The 14,777-nt window shown below is 41.6% G+C and overlaps 1 protein-coding gene across 1 annotated transcript in view; it reads right to left on the bottom strand.

Annotated features, from left to right (window-relative positions):
* Positions 1-14,777, bottom strand: part of cadm2a (cell adhesion molecule 2a) — a 180,032-nt gene that overhangs the window by 24,489 nt on the left and 140,766 nt on the right. The window contains 2 exon segments of the mRNA XM_077546792.1: positions 6,570-6,707; positions 10,002-10,154. Of these exon segments, the coding sequence (XP_077402918.1) occupies positions 6,570-6,707; positions 10,002-10,154 (291 nt within the window).

Below are 14,777 nucleotides of genomic sequence, written 5' to 3'. Positions count from 1 at the left end.
CCGGCGACCGCTCATACAAAAAAAAAAAAAAAGCTTTAAAGTCGGACAGTTCTATCGGCAGCTGGCAGGCGGGAAGCGCGACGTCCTCTCCGACAAGTCCCCCGAGCATTCGCCGCACCAGAAAGCGTCTCCATGAAGGAAGAAAAAAAAAGAGAGAGCTGCGGGTCCGCCGGGTATCGGCACCTTGGCAGGCTGTCCACCTCCGCCATGTTGATCCTAATGGACTGAGACCGCAAGTGTCACGGTCTCATGCCCTCGTCTTCGGATGCCGCGTCAGTTGGCTGCGAGTGTCAGCTTTGCCGTGCGCGTGACAAACTGACCGGTCAGAACGTCGGACCGCCGGGAAAATATCAGCAAATATTCAGCCCATACAAAGATGAGAATGCGCAGTTGGAAGTCGGGATGTTCAGTTTGTTAGGACCGATACCAGTATGAGGTACTCGATTCTTGACTAGTCAATGAAACCGGACACCACTAGTACTTTTGATACATCAAATGTTCATGAAATTTGTGGCAATGGACGCCACGTAGTCACAACGGAATGTCAATCAAATTCCTAATAATAAGGAGGAAGTGAAGCATGTGTGGCTAAGCTACAGTACATGGTGATGCTACGCTAACATTTAAAAAAAAATGCTCAAATCAATAAGTTCTACTCATTACAATGTGGTGGAGTTCGTTTGTTAATAAAGACTTTAAACTGCCAACCGTTTAATCCTTGTAAGAATGTTTACATTTGAATATTTACATTTCCAACAGTAAAAATGTCATTTTTTTGGCCCGCTGTAGAAATGCTTGAATATGATTTCATTAAATCAGGGATGTGATTTGACCAAAGTGAAATTATCTGAAAATTTAGCCGGGGGTCTGGGGGCCGCTGGCACCCAGCTAGGTCCAGGGCAGTGCCCTGGTGGGGGGGACAAGGAGGGCGAAGCCCCCCCCCTGAGCTCATGGGTTTTCCGTGTTTTTAAGTACTTTCAATGCACTCACATGACAAAGAAATAGACAAAACAACAGCATAAATTTCCAATGTATATTGAACTATCCCATATAAAATGGCAGTTTTAGTCAACTCAAAATCAGTCACATTCAAAACATTGGACTGCCTTTGCTTTTAAAAACTATCACTGAGAATATCATCATATCTAACTAATGTGATTACTAAGTTAACACATAAATAATGTTGAAGAGTTCAAATTTCATGAACAAATAATTGTATCGTGACCAAATGAAAAGTAACTCATATTAGAGCATACCACAAATGTCTTTGTTATAGCAGAAGATGTTATCTTGTCGGAGTCATGTGCATACACAATGAACTACAAAAAAAAAAAAAAAAAAAAGCATTTTTTTTTGGGGGGGGGTGGGGGGGTTGATAAAAAAAGCGGAATTCCGCGAATTAGCGGAAAAATCACATCCCTGTTATAATGGAAGTCAAAGACTTCTCAGTTGGGAAGATTGGACTTTTTTTTTTTTTTTTTAGCAATTAGACAGAAAAGCAATAAAGTGACAAGCATCGCTCGTTTCTCTGACGTCATCGCTTGCATTGCGGGAATATCGGCATTGGATCGCAGAAATGCAAAAACATCAAACTGCATTCGAAATCATCTCTCTTTAGCGCCGGCACACGATCGGTGAGCGTTTCTGGGAATGAAAACGACGCTTAAGCCGAAAGATGGCGCCGTTCATTCCGTAAAGCCGAGTTTTCCCGCGGCCTTGATTTCAATGAATGCACCGTAGCGTCGTCAGTGCAAAGCGCCGTGATTTAGAGGGCGAACGGACGCTTTTGTGCGCGTGCATCTTTTATTCATGCCGGCGTGGCTTGCGAGCGCCATCTTGGAACGACTTCTTTAACGCTCATTGATCCCGTCCGCCTCCTTCGGTGGCTTCTTGCTGCTGTGAATGTCGTCCAGAGACTCAACACTGATGAAAAACTTTTTTTTTTTCTTTTTTTACTTTTCAAGCTTGAAAAAGGTACCAAACGATATCGCTAACCGCCTAACGCTAACGCAATCGTGACGGACCCGTTTCCCTTTCTGTCCATGACTAACAACTCTGACAATAGAACAACTTTGCGACTGCGAGCGAGATTTGAAATCAAATCGTTTTTTTTTTTTTCTCCTTCAAGCCCTCTTAGGAACGGCGCCGTCGCATATCGGCACAAAACAATAACCTCCACTGTTGGGGTCACGCGCTACGATGATAATAATCATCCCGTTGCCGACGCAGCCGCCCCTATTTGGAATAAATATTAATTTAATGTGGACCCCCCCCCCCCCCCCGGTTCAGTGGTGTGTAAACAAGTGCTACATGGCGCCGGTGCTGGCGCAGGTCTCGTGAGATGCAAAAATATCATTACTTGCTGGGGACTGAAGGGACAAAAAAAAAAAAAAAAGGGAAGAAATCAGAATATTGGATTTTTGTGCCACCGCGCACATAAACTTTACATGCAGGTTATATGCTCAATCGGACTATTGTGTTCACGCACACGCACACGCACACACACTTAGCATAGGTTGTCTAGTAAATGAATGGCGATGGGTGACAGGCGGCTCGTATAATCACGGCGGCTATTCCCAAAGATCCCTCAACAATATGTCGGAATTGTCATTTACGCCATTTCTGCCATCAGGTGACTTCTCACAGTGAGCAGCCCCGCCCCCCGCCCCCGCCCGCTCGTCACCACGATGAACACCCCCGAGCGCACCACTACAGTATACATACAGGATATACGTTCAATCGTCTATTAATCGTTGATGAAGTGATGGCGTGCTTTCAAGTTGATTGATTTTCATCATCGAAGGTCACACGCTTCCGCAGACGGATCCTCAATCCGACATCTTTTTCATTTTTTTTTCAACATTTATTTGAACTCGTGTTACTAGCGCTCTCAATGTCACACAGGCTTGACTGTCGCGATCCGATAAATAATTCACACCTTTTTATAAATGTGTGTGTGTGTGTGTGTGTGGGGGGTGTACTATAAGCAGTGGAAATGCATTTGTGGTTTGACAAAGATGCAACATTGATAAGCTCAAGTCAGGACACAAACGTTCGAGCTCCTGTCGTTAAATTGTGCACGCGGCAGGACAATCGTGTTAGCATCGAAAGCAACACATCTGGAAATCAATGTTTTATTTCCGCTGTGACGAAAAACCAGGGCAAGAGTTTGGAGTGACTCGTATATTTTTGGGGAAAAATGTTCTAGGGGTCAAAATGATCTCTCATAAATGTTTACTAATTTTGCTGGGAATGTTTGACACCACTTCCTTTTTTTTCCCAGACCGATACCAGTACAAGTACTCAATGATACCAATCCCAAGTACTGATACCACTAGTAGTTTTGATACATAAAATATCCCTCACAAAACAATGACCTATTCCTTTTTTTTTTTCCTTTTTTTTCTCAGGAAAGCTCAGTATTGTTCATTCGATTTGACATCATCATTGCTCTCCTTTTTTTTTTTTTAAACAAACAAACAAATCAATTAAAAAAATTTTAATAAATGTTTTTATTTTAAATATATATACATATATATATACATATACACACACATATATATATATATATATATATTTTTTTGTATGTGGGTGAGTATGTGTATGTGTGTGTGTGTGTGTGTGAGTGCATGCGTGCGAGCGTGTGTGTATTCATCAGTTCACCTAAAGCCCATTAAAAAAAATCCCATACTCATAATATAATATACAGGGATGTGATTTGACCAAAGTGAAATTATCGGAAAATTTAGCCGGGGGGGGGGGGGGTGGGGGGGAGCATGACCAAATAATTATATCATGACCAAATGAAAAGTAACTCATATTAGAGCATACCACAAATGTCTTTGTTATAGCAGAAGATGTTATCTGTCGGAGTCATGTGCATACACAATGAACTACTAAAAAAAAAAAAAAAAAAAATAGTTTTTTTTTTGGGGGGTGGGGGGGATAAAAAAAAGCGGAATTCCGCGAATTAGCGGAAAAATCACATCCCTGAATATAATAATAAATTGCCAAATGCAGAAACATCAACGTAAGTTATCACGATGTAGTGGCTCTCGCTAACAGACAGAATTAAGTAACCGGAATTAGGTTAAAAAATTCTATATACGTAGACCATGTTTTGACCTATTCATAAAGAAAGACGTATCAATCACAATATAGCATCGGGGGGGTCAATATCATCTCCTGAGCAAGTCATTCCAAAAAAATATGCAACGATGTTTGCTTAAAACTGTGCGGAAAACAAGCATCGATTTGATGCTATCTGCCGGCTTATCTGAACCCCGGGAAGCCCCGCCGCCAGATAGCAGGCTGAGCTGTGGCAGCTTAAACTCACTCGCTCGCCCGCTCGGCGAGAGAGAAAGAGAGAGAGAGAGGACGTGATGGCAGACACCCGACGCAGGCTGCAACATCACCTGATCGAAATTCTTGACGGGTCCAATAGCGCAGCTGACAGCAATCTTCTAATCTGACGTTGGTATGAAGTCTCAAGGTGCTTTCTGTTGGGGGCCGCAATTTCTTTCACCAGGAGAAAAAAAAACGGCGACGTGATAGCGATGCTCTTGTTTTTGTTCTTTTAATGAAAACGGCCTCCTGTTTGGAAAGCTTTGAAAAGTGTCGGAATGGGCGGGGCTGGCGAGGCGAGGCGGCGACACGTTCACACGCCGACGCTTGCCAGCAACTGGAATATATGAATACAAAAAAGTTGAAGGAAGATGGAGGATAAAAGATGCTCAAGCAACATTACAGGAATCAGGAGTCATCGCATCTGACCTTCCTTTGAGAAGCGCTAAAAACATTTCAGAGAATGTCTCGGCATTTGTTAACCTTTGCTGGTCATTTAAGAGAAAATGACGTCTTGGTTGCGTTTCCCTTTTTTTCTTATTCGGGAAATGCAATAATCACCAATGCTAAAATGCTAAAAATGCTATATTGGGATATATAGGTCTTTCTATACAATTATGAATCATTATTTTCTTTGGGAAATCATATACTATATAAAAAATACGATGGTATCAGCACTTGGTATCGGTATCCGTGACGACTCAAGAGTTGAGTACTTCTGAACAAAAGTAAACATCCCTAAATTAAAAAACAAAACAAAACATCAACCTGTTAAAACGCTTTGAAGCGAATGCGTGAACGTCTCCAGATGATTTAATTAGACGCAAACGCGTAATGACGTCCGCTCGAAGCCAACATTGATCTGATGCAATCTCCTCGCTTATCCGAACCGTGGGACGCTCGCGGTGGAGACGGCAGGCTAAGCCGAAGCTGCGGGGGTGCGGGGTGGGGGGGGCTGTTTCTTAGGGGACGAGACAGTTCAAGTGGCAGGGAGACAAAAATCTCCCGTGGCAAGCGACTATAAATGGCTTTATAGTCGACAATGTTGCGGTGGCATTGTTTTGACGTGCTGGGGGGAAAACCCCCCCAAAAACCGGGGCGAACCCTCTGGAGGGTGTTGCATGACGTACGTACTTTTATGCTCGACTCTGATAAGAAGTGACGTCTGCTGCAGCCACTCAACACTGCAACCAAAGTGCTCTTACGAGGGACGAGAAAAGACTCAACGCACTTCATAAACATCCTCGCATGCGTCTCTCTGTCGCAATAGAGCGAGAAATCAGGACAATAAAGAAAAATATTCCTCCATGGTCACCTGCGGCGTTGTCAAGACGGTCCTTTTGAGCGAGAGGCCAAAAGTGATGGGGGGGGGGGGGGGGAAATAAAAAATTTGCAATTTGTGGAGAGCCGGCAGAAGCCGAGCCCCCACCAAGCGTCCCCGAGCTGCCGTAAAGCCCCCGCAAGCGCACCTGAGACGCAATAAAGCCCCCGCCAAGTGCACTTGAGCCCCCCGGAACGACAGTTTATTTCCAGTGCTTGACGCTGAGGGTTTATGCGTGCATTCCAAAGCAAGCGCTTCTCGACTCGTGTCGTCCTGGGACTCGCGTTTACCTTTCGTTGCAAAGATGCGACCCACTTTATGCAAGTTAACAACGAGAAAGAAAAATGCCAGGGTTTCCCCCAGTGCTTTATAGGCCTGGCGGGCCGCCTCATGCCAGGCTGACAATTTTAACTCATTCACTGCCACTCCAATAAAAAAGGAACTTTGACGTGTTTCGCCGTCAATGGCAGTGAATGAGTTAAGATGCTTAAAGTATTAGATAAGATTTTTGACGCTTAAAACCCCTTCAGACCCATCGAAGGTCCCAATGGACATGATATGTTTGCGTGTCGAAATGAATAAAACGCATCATTTGGACGATGTCAACACATCACAAGTTGATTTGCATGATGTTCATGTTAAAAATGTTGCATATAAGCTTGCTAAGTTTACAACACGTTACAGACATTTTTTTTCCTGGCGTCCACTAGAACAAATTAAAACATGAGATAACACCGCCCAAAAATTTCCCAGCAGAAAAAAATGTGGGTCTGAAGGCCTTGATTTTGGAAAAATGAAACGCAAACATTAAATGTGAACAAATAAATCAACCGCTATCAATTTCGAAACATCCCGAGTGTATGAAAACGAGCCGGAGACGGCTGCAGAAAAGAGACTGACTGACCTTTGACCTCCTTGTCATTTCGGAACCAGCGCAAGTCAGCGGCAGGTTTGCTGCCGTGGGTCATGCAGGTCAGAGTGATGTGGTCGCCCTCCAAGGCGGGCTTCAGCAGACCCTCGATCTCGGGTTTCTCCGGCACGCCTGAAGGATGGAGATCGCGTCACACACAATGTTCGGACCTCACGGAGGAGGAAAACAGAATCGTGCCTGTGCAAACATCAAGTCGGGTTTTGTTCAACACGGCTCGGCATTTTGCCGATTCCCACACGGAAAAGTTATTAACTCTTTGACTGCCAAAAACGTTAAATAACGTTTAGTAAAATCCTATGGAGGAGTGCCAAAGACGTTAAAAGACGTTTGTTTCAAAACAGAGGTGAAACAAACCATTTTCTATTGTTGATTACTCAAAAACGGAATAAGGTAGAAACAAACTTTTTTTTCTGATGAAAGATGAGAGTCCAATCTATCATTTGGTAGTATGTGTGTTTCCATAGTCCAAACACATAATTTTCTGTGGACCTTGAAAGATCAGTCAAAAATGCTTAAATCGGCTGGCACCCACGGCATCCCTTTTCTGAAAACGTCTGGCAGTCAAAGAGTTAAATACCTTTGAGCATTGTTGTATCATCTATTTTTAATGGTCGCTGCTTTGTGTGCAAGAAGATCACATTTAGCCTATAATTAATGTGACAACGTCATTATTTTTTAATGAACAATGAATACCTTTATAAACAATTTTTTTTTCTCCACTTGCAGAATTCATTTGAGAAGTTCATTATTTTTTTTTATCAAGGAATTATTTAACGACCAATCGTGGCTCAGTTTGCGGGACCAAACCCAGAAAACAGGTGAGCCACGATTGAATATTTCCTCTCATCTTCAGCCGACAGCAAGTGGGAAAATGTGTTTTTAAAGGTATTAATTGTACATAAAACATCATGAAATGAAAAAACAAACGTCTTTTAACGTCTTTGGCACTCCTCCATAGGATTTTACTAAACGTTATTTAATGTTTTTGGCAGTCAAAGAGTTAAGTACTTTCAATGCACTCACATGACAAAGAAATAGACAAAACAACAGCATAAATTTTCAATGTATATTGAACTATCCCATATAAAATGGCAGTTTTAGTCAACTCAAAATCAGTCACATTCAAAAACATTGGACTGCCTTTGCTTTTAAAAACTATCACTGAGAATATCATCATATCTAACTAATGTGATTACTAAGTTAACACATAAATAATGTTGAAGAGTTCAAATTTCAGGAAAAAATAATTGTATCATGACCAAATGTAAAGTAACTCATATTAGAGCATACCACAAATGTCTTTGTTATAGCAGAAGATGTTATCTGTCGGAGTCATGTGCATACACAATGAACTACTAAAAAAAAAAAAAAAAAAATAATAATCTGATTTTTGTTTTTGGGGGGGGGGGGGGGGAGATAAAAAAAGCGGAATTCCGCGAATTAGCGGAAAAATCACATCCCTGTTAAATGACTGTGAAAGCTTGGGAGCTGGTTACGAGCACTCCCACTTGAATTTCCCAGTAAAACTAAAGCAACATAAAGACAATAACGCATCATATTTTCATCATAGAAATCATCTAAAAAGGGAGGAACAATGAAGAACATTTGAACAATTGATAAAGCAAATCGCCACTTTGGAGCAGATTGAGCCATTTGTTGTTGTCCCGCCTGCTGGCGGTCATTTCAAGCGCTGTTTTTCATCCACCCGCTGTCCGAAAAAAACACATTGGTGTGCACCATTAACTATTGCTCAGTGTTGCAAAAAAAATTTTTTTTTTTTTCCTCCGTCTCCCCACTGAGCGATCCTATTTAATATCTGTAATTCTGGGAATGCTTGTTAACAAAGAGACAGCTAATGTTCCTGGAGTGCACCAGCACATCTATTAACATTAGCAAAAACTAATTGGCGAGATAATAAGGCGAGTGGCGAGAAATGAGACAATGTTTGTGCAGGACGATGATCACAAACATTAGTAAAATGGCGTGTGTGTGTGCGTGTGCGTGCGTATGTGTGTGCGCTCGGGGGGGAGAAGCCCATTTTTAAGCATACTAAATGCGCTCGCCCTATTAGCAAAACAAACACAGACAGGAAGTGTCAAAGCCAAACAAACAGTTTGTGTCATTAAAAAGCATTTCGTTTTGAACTTGAGCCTTTTATAAACAAAATGTGCATTTTGTGGCATCACACGTTTTGCTCCACTTGCCAATCAAGCAGTAGGAAAAAAAAAAAAAAAGCTTCTTTGCAAATGATGGTGAATGAATACCACAGATTTCTTTTTCACTTTAATTGATGGACTTTGCTGTCAATTTTGTCAAACTTTGCATTGACAAAAGATTTATTTGAAGCACAACAACTTAAGAGAGTGAATATGTTTAGAAATCTAGCAGGACTAATGAGAAGAAAACTTACTTTTGTGTTGGGTTGAATTATATTTTATTAACCATTTGCTTCATAAAATGAATTATACAGTATCAGTAAATTGCTTATTTTACTAATATTTAGGGATGGTCAAGTACCGATATCGGACCGATACTTGCAATCAGGAGCTAGAAATTGTAAGAATAGAAAATGCCATTCATTTTAAGGGTCTGTCTTTTTGGGAGGAAATTTTATGAATCAAATGTGCTAGTGGTATTAGTACTTGGTATCGGAAGCCGTAAGAGTTGAGGTCTTATACTGGCATTGGTCTGAAAAAGTGGTATCGAGTACTAATATTTTTGTGTTTTATACAAAATGATTTATTTTGATGAAATAATAATGCAAGCCCGTTTTAGTCTATTGATTTGTAATTGATCTACTTGCAATTGATGAAACAATTAAAAGTACAGAAATCAAAGAAACTAAAACACATTTCTTTGTATTGCTATTTTTCTAAATGAATTAACCATTATTATTTTTTTCTCCATAAAACATTTATTTTACTAATAAGTTTATATTTGATTATTCACAATCAATCATAAATCAGTGTTATTTCAAATGCTAAATGAATAATAAATACATTGAACGAATATGAAATATTTACTATTTACCTGCAGGTCATACTTTTTCCATCCGTACTTTTGATACGCTTCAAGTTTCCAGTGTTCATTAAAAGATTGTGTTACCACAAAAATTGCTCAATAAGATCAGGGATTTGAATCCTTTTTTTTACATGAATCAAAAAACAATTAGAAAAGGCAAAAAGCTTTGTATTATCTTTAATACGTGCAAATGTGCTTTGGCTCAGCTTTTAGACGAGGTTATAACAAATGTTACAGTTTTGAATCTACTGACTGCATTCAAACAATTATTGAATAAATGTCCTTTATGTTGATCCAGGGAAAAGATACATTTTTCCCGACTAAATCACATCCGTCTTCATATCTAGCTACAAGTTGCAAAAGTCCAGAATCGTTGCAACTCACCGAGGACGGTCAGGTAGGCTTTGGCGATTTTGACGGGCATCGTGAAAAGGGAACAGGTGTACATCCCCTCATCGGCCAGCGTCACGTCGTGGATGCTGATGGTCAACTCCGACCAGGACGCGCGGATCAGCTCGATTCGGTTGTCCCTCAAAGCTGAGACACCAAAAGAGACACATTACTTGCATTACGTCTTGTTTTGTAGCGGTTTCACTTCAAGATTGATTTTCAAAAAACAACAACAAAAAACAACAACATATGATGACCCCCTTTTTTGGGGAAAACTTTAAGCCTGATTTGCTAAGATCCCAAATGTGTTACTACACATTTAACTCTTTGACTGCCAAAAACGTTAAATAACGTTAAGTAAAATCCTATGGAGGAGTGCCAAAGACGTTAAAAGACGTTTGTTTCAAAACAGAGGTGAAACTAAGCATTTTCTATTGTTGATTACTGAAAAACGGAATAAGGTAGAAACAAACTTTTTTTTTCTGATGAAAGATGAGAGTCCAATCTTTCATTTGGTAGTATGTGTGTTTCCATAGTCCAAACACAACATTTTCTGTGGACCTTGAAAGATCAGTCAAAAGGCTTAAATCGGCTGGCACCCACGGCATCCCTTTTCTGAAAACGTCTGGCAGTCAAAGAGTTAATCAATAACCAACATCTTCACCTTTATCCAGATACTCACCAAAATGGAATAGCCCGTTAGCGCATGCACAAGCCGCCGACGTTCGGTGACAATCCATCATTTGCAGAGTCTGCCCTAAATTATTTCTAAACGACCGCTAGACGTGTTCTCTTATACGAATTCCAAAATCACATCAAACGTGCGGAAAAGCCAATGCGCTGCGTCGTCTTTGCACAAAGTTTTACTTATACGAAGATGCCGTCCTCCAAAAGACATCAACGGAAATCAATAGCGCAATAAGAGGCTGTGAACGAGCCCTAATGAGACTTTGGCAACATGAGGGAACTCAAATGGATTGGCTGAAATGAGACGGCTGCTCGGAACATCTTTCAAACCAGACAACGTACACGGCTCCAAAAATGACCTGGAATCGTCGCTAGTGTGAAATATACACATTAAGGGGGGGGGGGTTGGGGGGGGGGACCTAAACACGTTCCTTCTACTGTGAAAATCAATGTTAGGCAAAGTAATCAATTCCGTCATACAAAGTGGAATTATGCCCACGTCCAGACTAGTTCACATATATTTGTACTAGCAGTGCATTGGTAGTGTAGTGGTTCAACTAGCTGGGATAGGCTCCAGCATCCCTGTGCCATTGACCAGCATATTATAAGATGTGTAAAAATAAAAAAATAAATAAAAAGCAGCGAATGCTGCTGATTTGGATGATTGGCTTCATGGGTTCGTCATTTAATGAAGCTGGGAGTGCCGTTGATGTGTTTTGTTCCGAGCTCGCAGGCACATCAATGTGGTTAGTTGTCGTGCCAAAAAAGCAGCAGGATCACTTTCCTTGTGAGGGCGGAAATATGCATTTAGAAATATGAAAAGCCTCATGTGAGTTTAGCCATAAAAGTCGTCCTCGCTAATGAATTATGGTGGCAGGAAAGACAGAAAAAAAATATATGCCTGGTTGAATTATACATTTGGATGCGTTTTTGCCATCGCATTTATTTATGTCATGACCCGTTTATTGCTTATTTTTACGTGTGATATAATCAAGAATCATTTAGACGTGCACAATTGACTCTCAGATCACGGGATTGCACCATACTGAGAACTTTTTTTTTTTTAGGGTGGGGGGGGGGGGCATTCAACGCATTCAAGTATAGTGGCCGGAGGCTGTATTTGCCCAGCTGCAGAGGGTATATTTATTTAAAGTAGGGCATTTATTAGAGAGGAGGATCTGTGTTTGTACGATGCTTGAGTACGGGTGAAGAGACACGTTACCATCCGCTGTTTGGTCGACGGAGTTGCAGTCAGTGTTACAAGAAAGTGAAATTAGCCATGTTAGCATGTTTGTTGCGCTTTATCAAACTTTGTATTTCCAGTCATCTATGCTTGACATCAATGCCGTATTTTAATCTCTTTTTAATTGGAATGGCGAACGACATCCGGATGGGAGGTTGGCTTGGGGGGGGCGTCCCACCATGCTTTTAAAGTCTTGGTGGAAGCCCTGAACTTTCGGGAATGAGAATCTTCTGATGAGTATATTTTATAGATTTACAGACTTGAACACACGTCATCTTATTTAGGTTTGAAATTGCCTTTACGTCACTCTGACTTTAAAAAAAGTCATTTGAGCAAACCACGAAGGTGCCGTAGCGTAACGACACGGTCGCTCATGTAGATGACCACACATCTGACATTAAATGGCCGTACCACAAATCGGCAACATTTTCCAACATCAAACCGTTCACACAAAGCGGCAACAGAGCAGAGTTGATCTATTAGTGGGCACAAAAAAAAAAAAAAACCTCACAGAAAGAGAAAAGATTTCTTGTTAGCAAGAAGCTGTGCCAGAAGGTCAAAGATGTCTTGTTTGCTTTTAGCATCAGAAGTGGCATTTCTCTCTCATGCCGGATGTTCAGCCAGCTTATAAATCCTCAACACAAACGGACGGTGTGTGATGTGAATACGCAATGCTACATTCAAGTCACCAAAAGCAAAAGCTATCATAGCGACACATCTCTAAAATTGCAACCGTTTGGCGAATCTAACAAGCGAATGAACGCCGATGCATTCTGGGATTCGTCCAAAAAAGCTGATGTGCAGGTTGCGTTTTCCGCCAATACTTGCCAATTACAACCAATACATTTCTCCCGATCGGAGCTCTAACGAGGTTTTCGTGTGATGGTTGCTTTGTTGTTGCGTTCACGGGCTGCCAAAAGGCCTTTCAAACACACACACACGCACTCACACGCACACACAAAACACGACGGGGCTTGATCTTGTGGTCGGCTGCCCAAAATAATGATGGCTGCTCCACCGCCACGACGATTATCCTCTCATGCGCGATGACACCAGACCGCCAAACTGTCCCGAGATCCTCCAAATTCCCAACACTTGGATTGTGAACCAGACTAGAAAACAGGCAATCATTTCTCTTTTGTTTGTGGCCAAAAAGTGGAAAACTACGCAGTGGCAGCCGGCCCACAAAGCTTTTTGTTTTCCTCCTCCCAGCATTGGCCCCACATCAACTCGGCACCATTATGAGCAGCCGGTGAGTAAAAACTACGAGCAGGTAGATAATTGTATCGCTACATTAGGGTCGCGTGGAGGCAGACGAGGCGCATGCATAAGCAAACAGCTCGTGGTCGAAATTCACTCCCTTTCAGCCTGTCATGTTTGCGCATTCGCCCCAACAACCTTTTTGGTGGCGTTGCCCTTTCCTCTCATTGCCGCCATCCCAGCCGCCTGCCGCCGCCTTCGTCTCTCCAGGGAGCGCACGTACCCGTATAGAACCCCGGCAGGTGTTTGCTCATTCCGCTGACACAGTTTTATAATGAGAAAAGTGCAAATTTGGAAATATACATTCCGCCCGCCGAGGTCTGGAAGCGACGGCTCTCTTTTTCCTGTCAACAACTCATCAGGGGGACTTGACTTTGTCGGCCGTGGACGGCGGCGGCGGCGCGCATGCCAAAGCGCCGGGGAAGGGCGGGAGACTGATGCAAACGGAATGGAATGTTGATTGAATCATGTCGATGATGCGTCGCACACGTTGGCGCACCTTTTTGAGAGGTTTTTTACAACGGAAACATCCGACAATGCGCCACATAATAATTGGCCTGTAGAGATTTGATTTTCTTCCGGTGACGGTTCGGCGGGACGCTGACATCAGAGCCACTGGGTGGGCAGGGTCCTTCCTAGAAGTGGGTCAGTGTGATGGCTCACTTCGAGAGATGATTTTTGCACTTGGATTACTGGATAACATCAGCTACAGTATAGGGATGTTCAATGACACTTTTTTCCCCGTTCTACACCAGAGCGAGTACTCAACTCTTGAATAGTCACTGATAACGACACCACCTAAAATTTTGATACGTAAAATTTCACCCGCACCACAAAAAGATCTATAAATCCCAATGTGGCATTTTCCTTAAATAGGCATAAAATGAATTTACTGATTGTAAAACAGCCTTAACTCATTTGCTCCCAAAAGTGTATAAAAACATTCTATTTTTAATATTGCCATGGTCCCAAAAACATATTTATACGTTTTTTAATTTTTTTTTTTTTTTTTTTTTTTATGCTAGAGCATACAGAAGGCTTTAACCAGGGATGTGATTTGGCCAAAGTGAAATTATCTGAAAATTTAGCCAGGGGTCTGTGGGCCGCTGGCACCCAGCTAGGTCCAGGGCAGTGCCCTGGTGGGGGGACAAGGGAGGCGAAGCCCCCCGGAGCTCATGGGTTTTCCGTGTTTTTAAGTACTTTCAATGCACTCACATGACAAAGAAATAGACAAAACAACAGCATAAATTTCCAATGTATATTGAACTATCCCATATAAAATGGCAGTCTTAGTCAACTCAAAATCAGTCACATTCAAAAACATTGGACTGCCTTTGCTTTTAAAAACTATCACATCTAACTAATGTGATTACTAAGTTAACACATAAATAATGTTGAAGAGTTCAAATTTCATGAACAAATAATTGTATCATGACCAAATGAAAAGTAACTCATATTAGAGCATACCACAAATGTCTTTGTTATAGCAGAAGATGTTATCTGTCGGAGTCATGTGCATACACAATGAACTACTATAAAAATAAAAAAAAAAACAAAAAAAAAAAATCTGATTTTTTTTT

Source organism: Vanacampus margaritifer, chromosome 16, assembly GCF_051991255.1.
Source record: "Vanacampus margaritifer isolate UIUO_Vmar chromosome 16, RoL_Vmar_1.0, whole genome shotgun sequence".
NCBI lineage: Eukaryota > Metazoa > Chordata > Actinopteri > Syngnathiformes > Syngnathidae > Vanacampus > Vanacampus margaritifer.
The sequence above is the reverse complement of the archived record's forward strand: the minus strand, read 5'-3'. Positions and strand labels throughout refer to the sequence as shown.